The 18,938-nt window shown below is 51.4% G+C and overlaps 2 protein-coding genes across 2 annotated transcripts; one reads left to right on the top strand and one right to left on the bottom strand.

Annotated features, from left to right (window-relative positions):
• Positions 1–727: 727 nt before the first annotated feature.
• LOC137160306 (zinc finger protein 70-like) lies at positions 728–6,416 on the top strand. Its single transcript, XM_067558827.1, has 2 exons — positions 728–913; positions 1,231–6,416. Exon 2 carries the CDS (start codon positions 1,248–1,250, stop codon positions 1,923–1,925), a length of 678 nt encoding a protein of 225 aa, XP_067414928.1. The 5' UTR covers positions 728–913; positions 1,231–1,247; the 3' UTR covers positions 1,926–6,416.
• Positions 6,417–6,475: 59 nt separating this feature from the next.
• MADCAM1 (mucosal vascular addressin cell adhesion molecule 1) lies at positions 6,476–14,574 on the bottom strand. The gene is made up of 5 exons (XM_067558842.1): positions 14,250–14,574; positions 11,179–11,433; positions 9,607–9,924; positions 8,174–8,839; positions 6,476–7,252 (listed from the first exon to the last, which is right to left on the bottom strand). The coding sequence occupies exons 1-5, from the start codon at positions 14,299–14,301 to the stop codon at positions 7,110–7,112; spliced, it is 1,434 nt and encodes a 477-aa protein (XP_067414943.1). The 5' UTR covers positions 14,302–14,574; the 3' UTR covers positions 6,476–7,109.
• Between the last annotated feature and the right edge of the window lie 4,364 nt (positions 14,575–18,938).

The raw sequence follows: 18,938 nt of genomic DNA, 5'->3' as shown, positions 1-18,938 counted from the left end.
GAAGAAGCTCGTCGGTCGCCATCTTGCACCCCGGAATCCAATCAACTGGCGAAGGAGGCCGGCGGCCGCCATCTTGGCGCAATTCTATGCCAATCAGAGAAAGCGCTGCGGGGGGGGGGGGTCGCCATATTGACTGTGGGCAATGAAGCCTATAGCCGCCATCTTAGCTCTGGTGCCTTCAAGCCTTATGTCCGCAGAATCCTTGCGAGCCGGGAACGCGGCGAACTTTGCCCCCGCAGCCTCGGCGTTTAGATCCGGCCACGCCCACGGGTCTGCTTTGGAAAAGGCTCCCATAGTTACTGTGGGCAAATGCCCCGCCCCCTAGCAACCGGTAGCTAAGGACGCTGACCTCCGGCTGCGGTTTCTATATCCGGTGACCTTTGACCCCTTCCCTCAGCGAGGAAGGGGGCGTGGAGGCGACTCGCTGAGCCCAGGGCATGGGAGGAGCTGCCTAGTGCCCCCCCTTCCTTCTCCAGGCCGGGGGGGGGGCTGCAGGTAATGCGGGCGTGTGACCCCCCCCCCCCCCGTGCTCTGGGCGGGGGCTGGACTGAGCTGCTGGGGTTCCCCCTCAGTTTGGGGGAGCTGTGCCCAGCCCCCCCTTCTCCCTGGGCTGAAGGCGGGAGAGGGGGCTGGGCTAATTGGGGGCTGAAGACCTCTTCTGATTGCATGCTGGGGGGGGCCTGGGCGCGCCCGAGGGAGGGGGGATCAGGGGAGGATGCAGGTTCGCTTCCCCGCCGTGTGGACGTGCCAGACGCAGCCCTGCCCGCCGCTGGCTGCACCCGGCGGTGGAGGCAGGACTCCTGGGTTGTCTGGCCAGCTCTCCGACTGGCGTTTCTCTTCCTCTCGCTGCTTCGCTTTCCCCATGCGGATAATGGGGCAATCTGCCCTATCAGAGAGGCGGGGACTGGAGAAGGTAATAAAACACACGCTCACACTTCCTCCTCCCTATGCTTCTTTGCATCCTCCTGCCCACCCGTTCCTTTGTTTCTCCCACTCTCCTCTTTCATGATGCCTTTGGACAAACTCACTCTTCCTGTGCCCTGCTGCAAAGCTGCTTCTGTCATTAAACCTTCTGCATTGATCACTGGAGTTTCTAACAGCCTGAAATGTTGCCCCATAATCCCCTGAGTTAGACTGGAAGGTCCTCAAGGCAGGGACCTTGACCTCTCCCATGCTCCACAAAGCGCAGAGCGAAAGCATCTGGGGTTATATAAATCCTTGCTTTTCCAGGTGTAGTCTCCAACCCCATGGAAGCAGGGAAAAGCCCTCCAAAGTCCGCAGTCAGGAGAAAGCAGAAACGATCTCACCGGCTCCTTGGCTGCACAGCCGTTTCCCTGGCATTCTACCGCTGTGACATCTGCAAGAAGGACATCAAGCGCCTCTACAACTTCCGGGAGCACCAGCGCATCCACACAGGCGAGCGGCCCTACCAGTGCGAGACCTGCCAAAAGAGCTTCATCCGCTGTGCTGACCTCATCAAGCACCGCCTGGTCCACTCGGACAAGCGGCCCCACTGCTGCGATGCCTGTGGCAAGCACTTCAAGCTGGCGGGGGATCTTGCCAAACACAGCAAGGTCCATTCGGATGAGGCGCCCTTCCAGTGCAATGTGTGTGCCAAGCGCTTCAAGCGCACGTCCTGCCTCATCAAGCATCTCCGCATCCACACCGAGGAGAAACCTTTCAAATGTGCCCAGTGCAGCAAGAGGTTCAAATGGGAGGCCTCGGTCAAGGAGCATCAGCGCATCCACACGGGTGAAAGGCCTTTCAAGTGTGAGCACTGTGCCAAGAGCTTCACCCACTTCTCCACCTTCCTGCAGCACAAGAGAACTCACCAGACCCAGAAGCAGTTCAGCTGCAAACGCTGCTCCAAGTCCTTCAACCACAAATCCAACCTGCTGAAGCACCAGCGCACCGTACACAGCTAGGGGAGAGTGTGCCTGCCCTGCGAAGAGAACTTGCACATGGTGGGAGAGGTCCTGGACACATCTCCCGAGAACCCTCGTAGGCTGGGCTGAGGCGCATAAATGGTCACTCTTGGGCATTGCTGATGCAGGACACTGTGCTGCAGGACAGCACTTGCCAATCGCTGGCACGCTGAGCTCTAGTAACTGGCTCTTGTTCCCTCTCTCTGCTAAGTTCCTAGGGTCCTGCCCCCAGGCAGCTGTGCTCAGTCTAACTTGCTTAGACTGCTGCAATCTCGGGAGTCTGCCCATGCTCTGGGGGAGGCTGGTAATGTGCTGAGACCCAGCACAGAAGCTGGGCATTAAAAAAGGGAAGCAGAACCTCAGTATTTGTGATGAGGAAACAGGTTTGGAGCCGCTCAAGCTCCATGGTGTTTATAGTGCTTCCTGTTGAATGGGCAGCTGAGGGCAATTTCTGTGCACAGATGACACTGGTGCAGGAGCTGCTGTCAGATGGCTGGACTCTGGTTTACAATCTGACCAAAGGCTCCCCTGTGATCCTGTTTTTTAAACATCCTTTGCCAAACTTGCCAGTTTAGTCCAGGCCAGAGATTCTCTGTGCTCCAAGCTCACATCTGAGCTGAGAAGCTGCTAAGAGATGCTGCCATGTCTGATAGATGCAGTTGGTCTTTCATACACTACACTACAAACTGCTGCAGATGTCTTTGCTTCTGCTGCCTGTGTTTAGCCCTCCTACCCCCTCCTCTTCGTTTCAGTGCTGTAGGAATATGTCTAGTGCATCGGGTTTTGGTGAAGGGAAAAGGGCTGATAAGGCCTGGGGTCCCACCTCCTAGGCGTGGCAGTATTTTTGACTGGCTGCATCTGCATTATCGTTCCATGCAGTTTTAAGAAAAATCCCAAACAGAATGGTTTCCAGGGAGCAGCTGCGTAATCTGTTCTGATGGTAAGAGTGTTCCTGCGGCTTCTCAGTTACTGTAAACCCCGCCTGCCAGCGCCTTTAAATCATGAGCCTGTCAATGTTGTCATGTTTCTTATCACGCACCCACTTTAGTTTGGCAGTAGTGCCTTCTGCCTGGAATTCTGCACCATGTCCCTTACCGGCTTTTGTTGTAATCTAATTGCCACTGTAGTTCAGTCAAGCTCACCCACCTCACTGTGTTCTGCAGTGATAGACAGACCCTGCAAGCAGAGAAGGTCCCAACCTCCGAGAACTTAGGATCTAATGTTTTGTTCTCCAGGGATGGGTTGTGGGACTTCCATTTCCTGACAACAGAGAGAGGGTGGGGAGCAGACAAAATGTGTCCTGCTCCAGGGGGACCAGCCCTTGAAAGTAGCAGGGCTCTTTGTTTTCAGTGCGGGTGTGGGAGCAGAAGCATGCTGCTCTGAAATGACCCTTCTTCCTTCCTTCCTTCCTTCCTTCTCCCCCCCAGATGGGGGATTTTTGAGTCTGGTCCTCACTGGCCAGGGCTCAAGTTGTTTACAGTATCTACACTCGAGAGTATATGTGAACCGCTGGAGACTTTCCCTTTTCCCTCCAATGTGCACAGCTCCCCAGGAGGGGTGGGCTCCAGCCCAAGGACCGGGTTTAACTTGAAAGACTTCTGAGTCTTTTCATTGTGCTCCAGGTTGAGTCACCTGCCCTCTGCCTGTGAGAAGTGGGTCTCGAGGGCAGAGCTGGGGTTCACTGGGAGGCTGGTGCTAGGAAATCTTTTCTGCTATCTGTTCTCTGAATAAAGCTTTCATTGTCCAGCGCTGCTCACTGGAAATGGCAGCACAGATCAATCTCCCCCCTGCGCTGTGGATGGCTGGGCTAAGTCAGAGGCTTGGGCTGCATCTTGCCTGCCAAAGGGCAGGGTGAGAAGTTCCCTTGTATCTACAGAAAACAAATGGAGCAGATGTCAAATGGATGGGTTGCCTTGAATCTGCTCTGTGGAGATGTGATGGGAATGCTGCTGTAGCTGATGAGGTGTGTCTGCAGCAGGCAGGCTGTGCTTCAACAGAAGCCTGTTACCTACTGCGAGGCCACCCGTGGTTGCTGTTTTAAAACAGCTTTTTGTGCAGGAGCCAGAGGAGAGACCCTGTGAGTTAGTGCAGGGATTTTTTAAAGACAGTTTTTTGGCTTGTACATTATGAACTCAGAAAAGTAACAAACCTTGGCTGCTAATAAGTAGGAACATGGCAGCCTCCTGCACTCTCCACCTTCGCTAGGACTTCATACTAAACAGGGCTGGGCCGGGTCAGTGCTTGGAGGGGAGATCTTCAGGCAACACGCAGGAGCCGATGCTGATTTTCAGAGGTAAGAGCTCTTCCCTCTGAATGAGCTGGCCCACTTCCCCACAGCAGCATAGGGGTTCACTGTGATGTCCGAGGGACTACAGATTGAGGTAGGGATTTTTTTTTTTGCAGCCTTTGTCGTGGTTGCTGAGCACACAAGCTGTGTGGCCTTTGTTAACCACAGCGGCCTAGCCAGGTTCCAACTGGGGTATCTGTTCTGCTGCATTGATATATCCCCTTCCAGCTGGATTTGGAGAAGCTCTTCTTTTCTTTGAGTGGAGGGTGTGGGGTTGCTGAGGTTCCTTGTTCTTGTGAGTGGTCTGAGCCCCGCTGAGGCTGGTATTTGTTCATTAGAGCTGTGCCGTCAGAGCGTGGAAGCAGACCTCACCCACCTTAGCTCAGCCAGCTGACTTCCGACACATGCAGGTTGCTGCAGAGTAATGACTGTTTTCCGAAAGCTGGTTCTAGTGAGTTTTTAGCACAAGAAGCAGAGGCGGGAATTGAGTGTTTATTTAGACAACTTTCCTGCACTACAGGAAACTTTCATTGACATGGGGAGCAGCCAAGTTCTTTGCGAAGGATCTTGTCCGTTCCGTCACCCCCCCCCACCCATGTCCCCAACCTGCAGCTAGCTCCTGATCTTACCAGGGAGGGGAACAGTTCTCTGCTCTAGCCCTGTCCCCAGCTAGCACGTGCATGGCAGGCAGTGTGAGAATGGCAGCTCCGATTACTGCAACTGCAAGATAAATGACTCTACCTGCCACCATGGCCAATGACTTCTGCGCTTTCCCTGCTTCCCCCAAGGTGGCCTATGGGGCTTCACACAACACCTCAGGTTTCCCTGCTGGGACGAGGTCAGTGTCACCACCTCTCTTGGCAGCTGCTTCAGCCACAGTCATCTCTGGCTGAGCACAAATGCTAGGCCAGCTGCAGCTGTGGGAGTATGACGGGGGAGGACTGACCCTACAAGGCTGCTCCATCCCGCTGGTCAGGAGGGGGGCGGTGCATTGCTAAAGCACCTATTGACTTATCAGGACTAGTTGGGTTTGTTTCTTTGCTTGGCCCTTAATCTGGCCCCGTGCTAAACGTTGCATTGCTTCCTGTGGCCTGACAAGGCGTGAGCCCAGAAAGCAGGACCCCAAGCTCAAAACGACAGAGTTTCCTGTAGGCAGTTTCCCCAGCAGGGGCCGTAAATGGCAGCCCGTGCCACGCCCTCAGGGATTTCCTTGCCGAGATGGTCACATGTGAACTATCTTAGAGAGAGGCGCTGCTGTGTCATGAGGGAGTGCGACGCGGGGCTGGTGGCAGTGGATAGGAGCGGGTGGAGGACAGGTAGCGTAGTTCTGGTTTGGGGCTCAGAGAGAACTGGCTTTTCTCTGTAAGGTATTCAAGGATTCCCATCTCTAGGATCAAGGGAGGCGTGCCTCTGCTTCAGCCATGAAAGCCAGGTCTTGTATTTTAGAGCCATCAAGGCCGCATCTCATCAGCAAGCCGCAATTCAAAGCCTCTTGCAGATGTCGGTGGCACCCATAATACCTGGCTGAAGTCAAATGCCCACAGGAATGTACTCAATGGGACTAATTCTTAAAGACTTGCTAGCAGCCAGGCCCTGAGTGCCCTCCCTGCCCCATCTGCCTTCTGTATGGAATACAAGCATGCCCATGGCCATCCACTCGCTGCCGCTGCAGACAAACACTAGGGCCAGGGTACAGAGACGAGAGACTTGCCAAGGAAAGCACCTCAGGGATTACGTAAAAACAAACCCTTTATTAGAGCAGCAGTTCTCACTATACAACAGACAGTATACACAGCAGGTCTACTGCGTTCTCAGCATTCAATACAGATTATTTACAAGCAGCCGCTTTTGATACATTACAGCAGCTGGGAGGGGTTTCTTAGGACATTTGTTTTAAATACACAGATGAACTGACTTCAGTTTCCAGCCCATCTTTGAGATGGGGCTGGCGCATGTACAATCTCGGCGTGGAAGGAACCAGACAGCTGCCTCATAGCCCTCTCCAGAAGGGGTTGCAGTCCTGGCTCAGCGTGAGAGGGTGTGGCTGCAGAGTATCAGCGCAAAGAAACCCAGTGCCTGGAGCTGGATAGGCAGCACAGAGAGTCTCACTGATGGTTCATCACTGTTGTGTATTTGCTAAAGTCTCCAATCAGTCCAGTTCCAAGGGTCCAAGTCTGTGCATTTTCTCACCTTGTCCCTTCCCAGCCAACCCTTGTTGCACCTAGAATCCCCCCCCCCCCCCCCCAAAAAAAAATTCTCTCCCTCACCCCAAAAGGAAATATGTAACTTACTTGGGAACAAAAACAGGAGCAACTGACCTCAGAGTTTTGAAATAAGAAGCCACCATCAAAAGAAACAAGACAAATCCAGAAACGATCAGGAATTTCCAACCAATCCTCTTCTATGGGAAACTTTACTGGTAGCTTATCAGCCAGAAGCCCCAAGCCAGGAGAGAGTTTTAAATATATTGCGAAGGGATGGGTCTGTTTTAGAAACTGCTGTACCTTGACACCTGTTCACCTTCCTGGTGAAGCTCTTGTCTAAGCTGTTAGACACACAGCTGTAACTAGGAGCCAAGTCTCAGCACCTGTCTGGACTTAGGACCACGATGCTACTGTTGCCCTTGAAACTGGAGGAACCCATGATGTCAAGAGTGAAGTGGAGGAAAGGAAAGAGAATGGTCAACCCACGGATCCAGCTTCCAACATGGCCATTTACCCAGCTCTCGTCTCCCAGCAGCAGCCCAAATCTCAGGCAAGTTCTCTACTCCCTTGCCTGGACAGGTGCCGTCCAAGAGGCCTGGCTGGCTTTAGTACCAACTTCCCATAACAACTGACAAGCTCGTCGGCACAAAGAAGATGAATGTCCAAGACGAGTCGCGATGGGACCACGTGCACCTAAACACCATCCCCCTTAGGACTCTTCCCGCCCAGCGGGTGGAGTCGCCTCCACAGGCGCCGTGAGGCGAACGCTGTGACGATCAGGCCCAGGAGAGAGCCTGCCGTCCCGACTGCGATGGCAGAGTCCGTGCTGAAGGTAGCTGCAAAGAAGAGACGATGCACGGTCAGTCGGCATGCTATAGCCCTTAGCAGGGCTCAGTCTCTACACCGGTAAGTATAAACCTCATTCGTGCCCCGGTACAGCACTGAGCACACTGGCACTTGAGTACTAGAAATACTTACAATGCAAGTGTTCCTCATTATGTTGTGCCAGAAGCAGCCCTCCCCCCACTAAGGAGAAGGCTAGTGTGTCATTCAGGAACTCATAGTGCAAAGGAAAACCAGATTCACACTGACGTGAAACAGCCAATCTGTGCCTGGGTGGCTCAGGGCATCGATAACATGACACAGAACCTACGGAATCCAGCCCAGGCCGCAGATCAGGTTGCTAAGTGTCCTTTGACACTAGCGGTTGGTTCTCCAGCCAGCCACCAACAGCTGCATCTACGCATCACATGACCCATCGGTGCCAGCTGGCACGGATCAGCAGCCTCAGCAGAGAGGATTTAATGGGCTGTAAAGGCGAACAGGCTTATGCCTAGAGATTGATCCCTCCAGCCCAGGGTGAAGGCGTTGGCAGGGTTCAGAGAGGGAAGTTTCCACTGCCGCTGCCCATGTTGTACTAGTGCCTGTGGGTGGAATTTCAGGGCTGTCAACCCAGCAACTTTCCCCAGCCATTATTCACTGTAGCATTCAACATCCAAGAAAAGTGTGGCCAAGACACATGTGTAACTTGTGACCCTTGAGCACACACACTTCGCCTCTCCCCACACACTGCTTCTGTTTGGAGGGTTATGGTGACCTTAAAGCAGTAGATTCAGTGTTCTGTTGTTAGTTTCATTCCCTGATCTCTACTCCCACAGCTAACATGATTACGGGGACTCCTCCTTTTCCCTGGGCTGGCTGCACCCCCACCCGGGGACCAACAACATCTGAATGCAAAGGCATTTGCAGCAACTCACCAGCAGACACAGTGATGTGCAGGCTTGCCATCTGGGGTCTCCTGCTCAGCATGACGCACTGATAGATCCCTTGGTAGCTGAGATTTACACGGTCAACTGTCAAGGTGGATTTGCTCTCAGATGCCTCCTCCTGGTACTGAGACAGCGCCACAGGGGTTTTCACCCAGCTGATGGTAACATCCTCACTGCACTCTGCCTCGCATATGATCTTCAAGGCTTCCCCTATGGTCCCTTTAGGAGGAACAGGCCTGATCAGAAGGTTACAGACAGACTCTGTGCTGGGGTTTGGACCACTAGTGTCTATCTTGCTCAGGGAGCTCTCTGTCCTAGCCCCATTCTCTGGGGTGAGGTTCTCTGAAGCAGAACTCAGGTCACTGCTGGGGTTCCTGTCTGTTGTGGCAGTGCTGGACTCGATAGTGAGGGTCTCTGTGCTCACCTGCCAGTGGACAGAGGTGGCTTTGGTATTGGGCTTGTGTGATGTTCCAGTGAACTCTGTGGTGGGCTTCGCTGTAGAAGTCAATCCCATGGGAGGGTTCCTTGAAGTAGTCATAAGCCCAGTTGTGGGTCTCCTGTCAGGAGCAGAGGGGTTCTCTGTAGTAGCCGGAGTCTCAGTTCTGGGGGTCTCTTGGCTAGTGACTGACTCAGTTGTGGGCGCCTCTGATACAGCTGTAAACAGAAGGTTTCAATTGATTTCTTGATGCTTGGCTACACGTGCTCAGAGCTGTGACCATGCAAACCAGGGAGGTGGCCCTCTGACCACCGCCATCACTGAACGATCCTCCATCCCCTGGGAGGGGGGGGGGAGTGGAGTGGCTGCTGGCTCCCTCCACCCCTCTGGACCCAGCTCCAAAGATATGGTTGTGTCAGAAACCTCAAGCCCTATCCTCCCACTTTGCTCTCCCCTTCATATGTGCATAAGAATCCACCCAGGCACATTTTGTGCCAGCCGTGTGTGGGCTGAGGCAGGATCCTTGGGATTAGCGCCCTAGGACAGGGACGGGGAAGAGTCACCTAGCATACCCAGGGCCCTTCCCTTGATCTCTTACTTCACAGGGTGGACTAGCAAGAAGACTCAGGAGAAGAGTCTAGCTGGGGCTAGGAGGAAAGATGCATGGGGTGGGGTAACAGAATGAATCGTCAAGGAGCTCTGGTGGGGTGGAGGGCAAGTGACAGGAGCTGGGAGGAAGCTGTGCGTCTCTCCTGTATGGGGAAGGTCCTCGCAGGGCTGGATTCAGGCCCATTCAGCTGGACACTACTACTGGTTTCCATGAGGCCTAGGGCATCACAGACCACACAGAGTTAACATTAGCAGCATGGAAACACGAGTTTTTGCCCCCAGCAAGTGACAGGAGGAAATGGCTGGAGCAGATGTTGGCAGGAGAGGTTGCACCCCCACCACGCTAAGATTCCTAGCTCAGATCTCCAGGACTTACCTTTCTTGCTCACAGTCACCGCTCCCTCCTGCTGGAAACTCCTCTGTGGTGACAGCAGCAGCTCCACCTCGCACCTGAACTCCGTGCCCTCCGTCACCTGCTCCGCTGGGACCCCCAGCTCAGAGTCATAACGGAACAGCTCCTCGTAATCGCCCACTTCTTCAGGTGGTGTGCTCTCCAATCTCTGGTCGCCCCGATACCAGCTCAGCGTCAAGGAGCCGGGTGGGTACACCTTGCTAACAGAGCAGTGGAGATGGGCTGGCTGCCCAGCCACCAGCTCCTTTGCTTGGCTTTCCAGCTGTAATGTATCTGGAAGAGCTAAGAAAAGAATGGCAAATGAGGAATGGAGGCTTCCTAGCTACCTCCCCTGCCCTGGGACAGGGTGCTCGGGGACTAGGGCCGGGAGTGGCCACTGGAGACGTTAGGCAGGATTTTCAAAAGCACCTAGGTGAGCTGGATGCACGAAGTCCCTTTGAGGCTCTGCAGGATTCATGCTTGTAACTCACGTCCCCTTTCTGAAGATCCCACCCATCGACTTGGGGAGTGAGGTGCACATCATGTCAGTCATGCATGAGGAGAGTGAGTGGGACACAAGGATTCCTCCCATGGAGCCACAAAACTACATTCCTGGCAGGTCCATACCATGGCCACATCTGCCAGGGGTGGGTTAGCAAGCCAAACCTCAGCTTTACAATACTTAGCCTACCTGGAATGAAGATTCAAACCCTCACCCGGTCAGCTCAGCCCTTCCTCCTTCTGCGGTAGGCAGAGGACCATGCCGTGGAGAAGGCTTGTCAAGTCAGACCTTAAACCCCAGGGCCTGATTTTCAGAGAGGTTGGGTACCAGCAGCTCCCATTGCCTCCAGTGATTGCTGCAAGTGCCCATCACCTCTGAGAACCAGGCCTCCTGATCTTCACTCCTCTCTTGCTCTGGTTTATTGCCATCCTCCACCCCAGAAGGGGCTGCATTTTTGTGATCAAGCCTCATGTTTCTGGACATAAACTGATTATCAGCTGGGCCAGGAAGAATCCCATGGTGTAGGATGCCATAATGCAATGTGTTATGGAGGCTTGATACCTTCCTCTAAGTCTCCTGCCTTGGTCAGCGTCAGGATACCAGCTGAGCTGGACCATCAGGCTGTTCTCGGTTGGAAGTTCTAATGTTAGCTGTATTCTGTGCATGGGGGGAGGAGGAGGGGAGAAGATGGGGGATTTCAGATGATAAAGGATCAGGCCCCCAAAGGGACACAGTCATTCAAGTGACTCATCTGCAGTTTGCTGCAAGTAGCTCTGGAGGAGACACTAACCAAAAGGGATGAGTGGGGAAGTGGTTTTTCTTTCAGTCTGAAGTCTTTGTGATTTAGCTGCACTTTTTGTGCAGGGTCAGTTTTGCTGGTTCCCCAACACAGTTGGTCAGTCCTTCCTGTTTGCCTGCGTCAGAAAAGCACTGGGCCAACGTGATGGTAAAACCTCTAGGTTTCAATTTGACTGCATCCCCTTTGAGCCACAATCTGTTTGGAGTCTAGACTGTCAGGCAACTGGTGGGTAATTGCAAGGAGCTAAGGCACTTACAGTACACTTGCAGGTTGACGTGCTCCTGGAAGGACTTCCCTTGGCAGTACCCCACACAGATGTGTATGCCTTCCATGGTTGTGGCAGCATTGGTCACGAGCAGGAGGCTATAGCTGGGAGTGGAGATGATGTTTCCCAGGTTGGTGTCCAGCCCCTTCCACTGGACTTTCCCATCCGGACAGTCCAAGGAGCAGTTCAACTGAATGGATCCTCCAATCTCAACCAGCGGCTCCTGGGGCAGCACGGTCAGCAGGCCTGTGTGGGGTGGAGGGAAAACCAGCAAGTGGAGAAAACAAGGGTAAGTAAATAGCCAGAACTCGCTAAGGCAGCCGTTCCCCAGGGAAAGCGTGGCACAGACTTGGTGAGGTTTGAGGTTCACTTCATCTTCTGGTTTCTGAGCCACTTGGGTTCACTCTGGTCACTTTATCAAGCTTTTCTCCACAATCAGGAGGGCCAGCAACTTCTTGTTTTGGTGTGTTTTTAAAGCTGAAAGTCCCACATAAATCCCGTAACTCCTGGATCTGGGGCTTTTAAAAGACACCAAATAGCACGTGTCTTGCAATAACAGCAGAAGGGTTGGTAACACTGCAGCTGTAACGGATCTAGGGTGAAATTCTGGCTCCAGTGAAGTTAAGGGTAATTTTGCCATTATCTTCAAGAGAGGCAGGATTTTTCTCTTTAGCTCCACTTCCCCTCAAGCGGGTCATGACCGCAATAACCAGACTGCAAACAAACACACAGCGATCCCCTGGGACTTCCCAGAAAAGCAAAGATTTGTGCCTGGGTTGTTGGCTCTGATTCCCCCCCTCCCCACAACTGTCATGCAATGCAGTGGCAGGCTCCTTCCATCTCAGAGGTGACAGCATTTTTGGGCTATGCCATGGGATCCTTTAGGGATGAAAGATGGAAAAAATGTTATTTCACTGTAGATGTTTCCATGGGATGAGATTCTCCCTAGAACAGTCTACGTTTAGCTTTGTCTATCTGAGTTTCTACTTCCTCAAAGATTTTATAACTGGTTATTAAAAAACAAGCCCAAACGCCCATCCTCTTCCACTGTTTAACCTGCTTAGGTCGTGGGTGCTGCTCTCATGGGAGCTGGGCAGCCCTTAACATGAAGAAGGAACAGGCTGTCAATCAGAGGTGAGCCGTACAAATCCCACATTCTGGTTACTGTATTTAAAGCAAGGGGCTGAATATTTTAATTCAATCCAGATGTTTTTTAACCTTGGTTTTTCAAAGTAAGAGACTGACACGTGCATTTAAAATGCTTTTTGTTACAAAACCACTGCACATATTAGAGGAGAAAATGCAGAGGCATACCTACAGAAACAGAAGCTTGCATGAAAGACTTGGATTGAATCTGTACAGCACACTAGTGACTTTCATCTGCAGGTGTCCTGCCAGCAACACTGCTGACATGCCGCCACCTCTGGGGTGCACAGCAAGCTGCGGGGAAACTTTAATCAAGGACAAACCTCAACTGTTCTGAAAAGGCCCAAAAGATCTGTGGTGTCTGCACAAAGACCAAGAGGGCATCGGCTTGCTTTTTAATGACTCACTCGAGTTGCCCAGGAACAAAACAAAATAGTTTCCCAGCAAGCTGTCATCTCTTGTACTAGCTGGGCCAGCTACTTAGCTGGTGTCAATTGACATAGCTCCTTGAAGTCAATGGAACTACAGTGATTCAGCCCAGCTGGAGATCTGGCTTTAACTCTCTGCAACACAGTTCCCAAACTGCTGTCCATACAGAGCTGGTATTCTGCAGAGTAGTTGCTGGTGGTTACGTGGCATTGAACTCTCTCGTTTCCAGCTGCTAGATGACATCACAAGTCAGCTAAAATACCCTGTGGGCACAATTGTCAGAGGTGCTGAGAGCCTGCAGATCCCACAACTTCAGTTGAAGGGGGTGGGTAGTCAGCATCCTAAATCAACTCTTAAATGCTTTCCAGACATTAATTTTCAATGCAGGAAATTGCTGTAATGTCCCTGTGCCAACTATGTGATGGAGAACATAGGTGAGGCAGGATCCCAGGGGATCATGACTGGGAGGAGGCGTGGGCAATGGCACATGGGAAGGAAGAGGGTCCAGGAGACCAGCTGTCTATTACAACATGGTCCACCCTATGAAAATGCAAGTGCCTCTGCTCCAAAACACTCTGGGATGCTGTTTGGATGAAGGATTGTCTCCAAAACAAAGATGGGCAATAAAACAATCTCATTGCATCTCTCTAAAAAGCAGACCAGTGCTAGCCCTGCATGTGGCAGCAATACCGCTGCAGCTGTCGGCATTGATACTGAAGTATTTCTTTCTGAGAGTCCTTGCCAGCCCAGTGTCCTCACATCTCATGCCACTGATGCTGCTGCACAGACCTGGCTGAGTCAATATATATCCACTGATGTAAAATGTAGGCTCTGGGCTATTTGTATTGTTCTAAGAGCTAAAATAAACGTGCTCAGAGATTCAGCTGTGTCAACATTTTATAATCCTATTAATTTCATTTGAGACAGAGCCAAATTCAGGGCATAAAGTGATGGGATTTTCCCTCCCTTTCCAAACCAGTTCTAACAATGTTTAAGCTTGGAGAGGGAAAAAAAATCAGTGAATTAAAGAGCCATGTGCAGTGGAGGTATGCAGAAAGAGGATTATTGTTTGTATTACCGTAGTGCCTAGGAACCCTGGTCATGGACCAGGACCCCACTGTGCCAGGCACTGTATAACCACAGAACAACACAGCCAGCCCCACGTGTACACAATGATGGAGACAGCTCTGTTAGAGTCCCTTTCCTGAGTGCGCCCGTGCCAGCCAATCCAAACTGGGCATAGAGCATCGCTGGGAGCCCTCGACATCCAGGTCACAGCTGGATGGAGATGCAGCTGCTCACCCAGCTGTATCAGGTGGCAGAGCCGTTGTGCAGTGTACAGCAAAGGGGGAGAACTTCAAAGCAGTGCCCAGGACCAGCAGGGAGAAAGTTGAAAAGAACAGCTCAGCCCTTTGCAAAGGCAGCAAACCCCCGATCCCTCCAGACCAAGGAGAACCTCTGATCTGCTCTGGTCCCCAGGAACTTACCACTGCAAGTCCAGCCCAGGCTGAGAAACAGGAGGAGAGGAGTTGGTTCCATTGCTGCTGCTACAGGGAAATGTTTTCACTCCAGCTAATCTCTTCTCTGTGATGGACAGGCAGCTGTTTGCTTCCCTCCCTTCCCACCAGCTGGATGGATGCTGCCTGGGCTGATTTCGTTCTGCCTAAATGTCCCAGCCTGAGGCACCTCTTTAAGACCTCAGTAGGAACCGCCCCCTGATAGTAAGACCATCCCTCTGAGGGTAGGTTCTTGACCCAACAAGTGGGTATTTCCAGAAGGGGAATTTTAGCCTTATGGTAAAAATGGTTTTAACCCCTGAATCCCTAGCTCTGCAGGCTAAGGTTTCCGTTATGCACAGCCACTCCCAATCACAACCGCCTCCTACTGCGAAACAAATGCAAACCTGCCTGGGTTTGACGGGTGAATCGCAGGGCATGGTCAGACGCCGTGTGTCTCCCGCATAGGCACCCAGACCCAACATAAACATCCCATACAAAACCCGTCCACACACCGAACGCCAGACACGACAGCCACTCCACCCACTCTACAGAACAACTCTGTGTTCCTCCTCTCCCCATGGTGTAGATGCACAGACATTCTTCACCCCACTCCCTAACACACACCGTCCTATATGCTCTCTTCCTCCCCTCCTGCCACATGTCCATTTACAGCCCTGCATGCAGAGACGTGGGTGTACTTTGCAGGGATGAAAATCCTGGCCATGCCGTGGACTGGGCACTGTGCTGGGCGTCAGGAGACCTAGAGCGTATTTCCTGCTTTGCCAGTGACCTTGGGTGAGCCACTTTCCCTCCCGGTGCCTCAGTTTTTTCATCTGTAAAATAGGGACAATGGTACTAACGCTCCTTTGTAAAGCGCTTTGAGATCCATAGATGAAAAGCCCTTAGAATTATTAATTAACTCGCTGATCTGAAATGCCTTTGTGTCCTAAGAGAAGGCAGTCATATTTCCCCACCTACCTCCAGTTTCACAAGGGCACTGGGCATCCTTAATACTTCCGTGACACTGAGGTATACCAATAATAATAATAATAATGAGACATTTACAGAAACCACACCTTCCAAAGAGCTCTGGGCGTTCAAAAACTGGTCGCAGACTGTACACCCAGGAATTGCTTTGCCCAGCCATGAAATGCAGACACCTCTGGGGAAGAATACATCAGCACTGCATAAAACAGTTATGGACAGAAAGTAAACCACATGTCCAGCTCATTATAAATGAATGAAATAAGGAGTGGTCCCTTAAAATAAGGGACAGGTCACCAAAAGCTCCTTCTGCAAGAGGAGTTTGGGCAGGTAGGAATTCAGTCCAAGACCCAGAGAGATGAAACCGCCTTGTCTCCGTACCTGGAAGCCATTTTCACTGTTGCTTCCAGTTCTGAGCTAGTGAACACAGGGCATTATCATTCAGCCCAGATGATGTGTCTGGGGAGAGATCCTCCAAGGACTCAGAAGCGAGCAGTCAGACAGGCTGTGCCCCTGTTGTTCCAGGAGTGCCCGGGGACAGCAGGAAACAGCCTGGATGCTTTTGATGTTTTCAATTAATTCTCAGCAACATAATGAAGGGAGACCCAGACTCTCGCCCAGCCAATCCTACCCTCTCTCCCCCAGTAAAGAGATGATAGGAAGAGCCCAAGAATGGAATCTTGGCCCCACTGAAGAAAATAGGGGTTTTGCTACAGAATTTCTCACCAAGTGAGGAGGACCAGGTACAATGAATGAAAAGGGGGATTAGACAGGAAGGGAAGGAGAGGAAGAACAAGGCCATATGTTAACTCATTACAAGGAGAGAGACAGCCTGCGTTTTAAGTGGCACTGAAAAAGCATCTGCCGCTAACAAGCTGGGGTTTGAGTCCTGCGGCACAGCAAGGGTTAAAGCTGGAAGGCAAAGCACAGTTCAGTCAGTGGGAGTTACACAGCTCCCTCCCTATGTTCTCCAGAGTTAACTTGTACCAACTTGTCCCAGTCACTTGGAAGAATGTGATCTGAAAAGCCTTCCAAATAACCTCCCGGTTCCCCAGCAAATTTTTCCTTGTCAGTTTCACAGAGCATGTTCGGAGACTGCTTAAGGCCCTGCAATACTAATTTTATATATAAACAAAACAGGGTCAGAGAGAAGGTCCCATCAAAGCAAAGTACCTGAGGCAGCCTTAAATTATGGAGCTGCTCTCTGCACATTCGTACTATATTGCACACATCCCTAGTGCAAGCCAGCCCCTTCCACTCCCGGTGTCAGGGCCATCTAAATCCTGACTGCAGATCAGAGAAGCTACTAACACAGAATAGCAGTGAGAGTTGAAGTAAATAACAGCTCTTCTGGAGGCTGGTCCAGAGGCTACGGCACAAGAGCAGGAACGAGGACACCTGGGTTCCGTTCCCAGCTCTTTCACGGATGTGCTGCATGACCCTAGGCCCATACGTTCCCTTTCCGTGCCTGTTTCCCCAGCTCTCAAATGACTCATCTGCCTTCATGACCTGCAGAAGAACTCTAACTATCCGGGAAGCATTATTATTTGTATGCAGGCTGTACCATCCAATTGATGCACAACTCATGAAGTGAACTTGAAGATTCTCTCCTTCAGCGCAGCACTGGAGGGTTATGGGGGGCTTACGGGCCTGATTCAGAAAGATCTCTTCCTCTTCGGATGAAAACAAGAGTACAAAGGTCTGGTAGGTCCCATCAAGTCCCTCCCCCTGGTTAATGCACGACTTCGCCCTAGCTTTGCTCATTCTAATTTTAAATGGGCTCAGAACAAGAAGCAGTGGTGGAGTCCCGAGACTCAGATGCACCTTAAAGGTCCCCCCAGGCCTTCTGATGTGGAAGCCATTTTCAGCCAATCTGTAGCCCCAGAGTGGCCAACTCGCCTGGTTTTCTCACAAGTCTTGCAAGCTTTGATTTTTTTATGTAAAGCCCCGACTCTTGGAGTCCTGAGAGGATCTCAACTTCCATTAAAAAGAAAAAGTTGAGTTTCTAGATTCCAGGGTTGCGGATAAAAGCTTGAAAAGTGAGCTGAGCAGGACCTAAAGGCTCAGAAACTAAAGGGCAAATAAAAATAGCCTCACACTGATTTTTAAGGTACGTTTTTTAAGCCAGTCTCATGATTGTTTTGCTTCCAGACTCATGATGTTTGAATGTTTGCAGCCAGCAATAATGTAATTCCTGCAACAAAGTCCTCATTTACAAGCAGGAAATGCTGGTAATGCTTCCGAGCGCTCTTCATACTGAGTCCATGCTGCCTTTTAACTAACTAAGGTCCTCATTGCTTGTGATCATTGGCACTCTACCGCTGTGGCGTGGGCACGCTAGGGTGTAGGACTCCTTACCCCCTTGCTGGGAACAAGGGTGGAGGCCAACCGGCGTTCTAATTTAGATTAAAAAAAATTGTGTTTCTGTTGGAAGATCTATGAAAGAAATAACTCACATCAGCATGCACGAGGGCAGGCCTTTCCTAAGAGCCAGCCGTTTGCACAGGGAAGCTGTGGCATGTGGTTTTCTTCTTAACTTTGGGGCAGGGAGTCCTTTTTTGTTCTCTTTGTACAGCACCTGGCACAATGGGGCACTGGTCCATGACTGCAGATCCTAGATGCTAAGTCAGTGCAAATAATTTTATTTCAACACTGCCAAATACAGCAATGAGAGCCAGCTGCAAGCTGCATTTTGTCAGTCTGTTCTGCCAGAACCTTGTCTGCCCAAATGGCGGATGACCTTTGATCGTTTCAACCACACCCCCAGCCTTACACAACCGTGAAAACTATTCCATGCACCCAGACGTTTCTGGGAGGACTGCCCTGGAAGTATTCACTCCTGGCCTGGACATTTGGGAGCCCTTACAAGCATACAATACAAGAGGTGGCCCAGCTCGGCTAGAGACATATGGTAACTCATTACGCTCCCAGCTCCATCTGCAAGAGCTTGTGTTATTCATCAGCGGATTGCCAGAGGTGGAGTCTGCGGCACTAGTGACTGGAAGAGATCTTCTTGAGTAGATGTCTTAGCCAGGTCAGAGGGAGGGAAAAGCATCGCCCAGGACAGACTCATAGAAATGCAGGGTTGGAAGGACCCCAAGAGGTCTTCTAGTCCAGCCCCCCGCACTGGGGCAGGACCATGTAAACCTAGACCATCCCTGACAGGTGTTTGCCCAACCTTAAAAGCCTCCAAAGATGGGGATTCCACCACCTCCCTTGGAAGTCTATTGCAGAGCTTAGCTGTCCTTATGGTTAGAAAGTTTTTCCTAATATCGAACCTAAATCTCCCTTGCTGAAGATTAAGCCCCTGACTTCTTGTCCAACCTTCAGCGGACATGGAGAACAACAGAGCCCCATCCTCCTCGTAACAGTCCTTAGCATATCTGAAAACTTATCAGCCTCCCCCATAGTTTTCTTTTCTCAAAACTAAATATGCCCAGTTTTTTTACCCTTTCCTCATAGGTCAGGTTTTAGAAAACTTGGATCGTTTTTGTTGATCTTCTCTGGACTCTCTCCAATTTGTCCATATCCGTCCTAAAGCACAGCATCCAGAACTGGACACACTACTCTCCCCTGGCCAAAGAAACAAAAGAAAAGACTGCTTTCTCCACGCTTGAGGGTGTATTCCAGTACACTCTCCTCCCCTTTGGACTACATGGAGCTCCAGCCACGTTTCAGCGCCTTATGGCTAAG

The sequence above is a fragment of the Emydura macquarii genome, unplaced genomic scaffold (assembly GCF_026122565.2).
Source record: "Emydura macquarii macquarii isolate MOO-44397 ecotype Brisbane River unplaced genomic scaffold, CSIRO-AGI_Emac_v2 contig_306, whole genome shotgun sequence".
NCBI classification, from domain to species: domain Eukaryota; kingdom Metazoa; phylum Chordata; order Testudines; family Chelidae; genus Emydura; species Emydura macquarii.
Note: the sequence above shows the minus strand (reverse complement) of the source record. Positions and strands in the feature narration are given on the sequence as shown.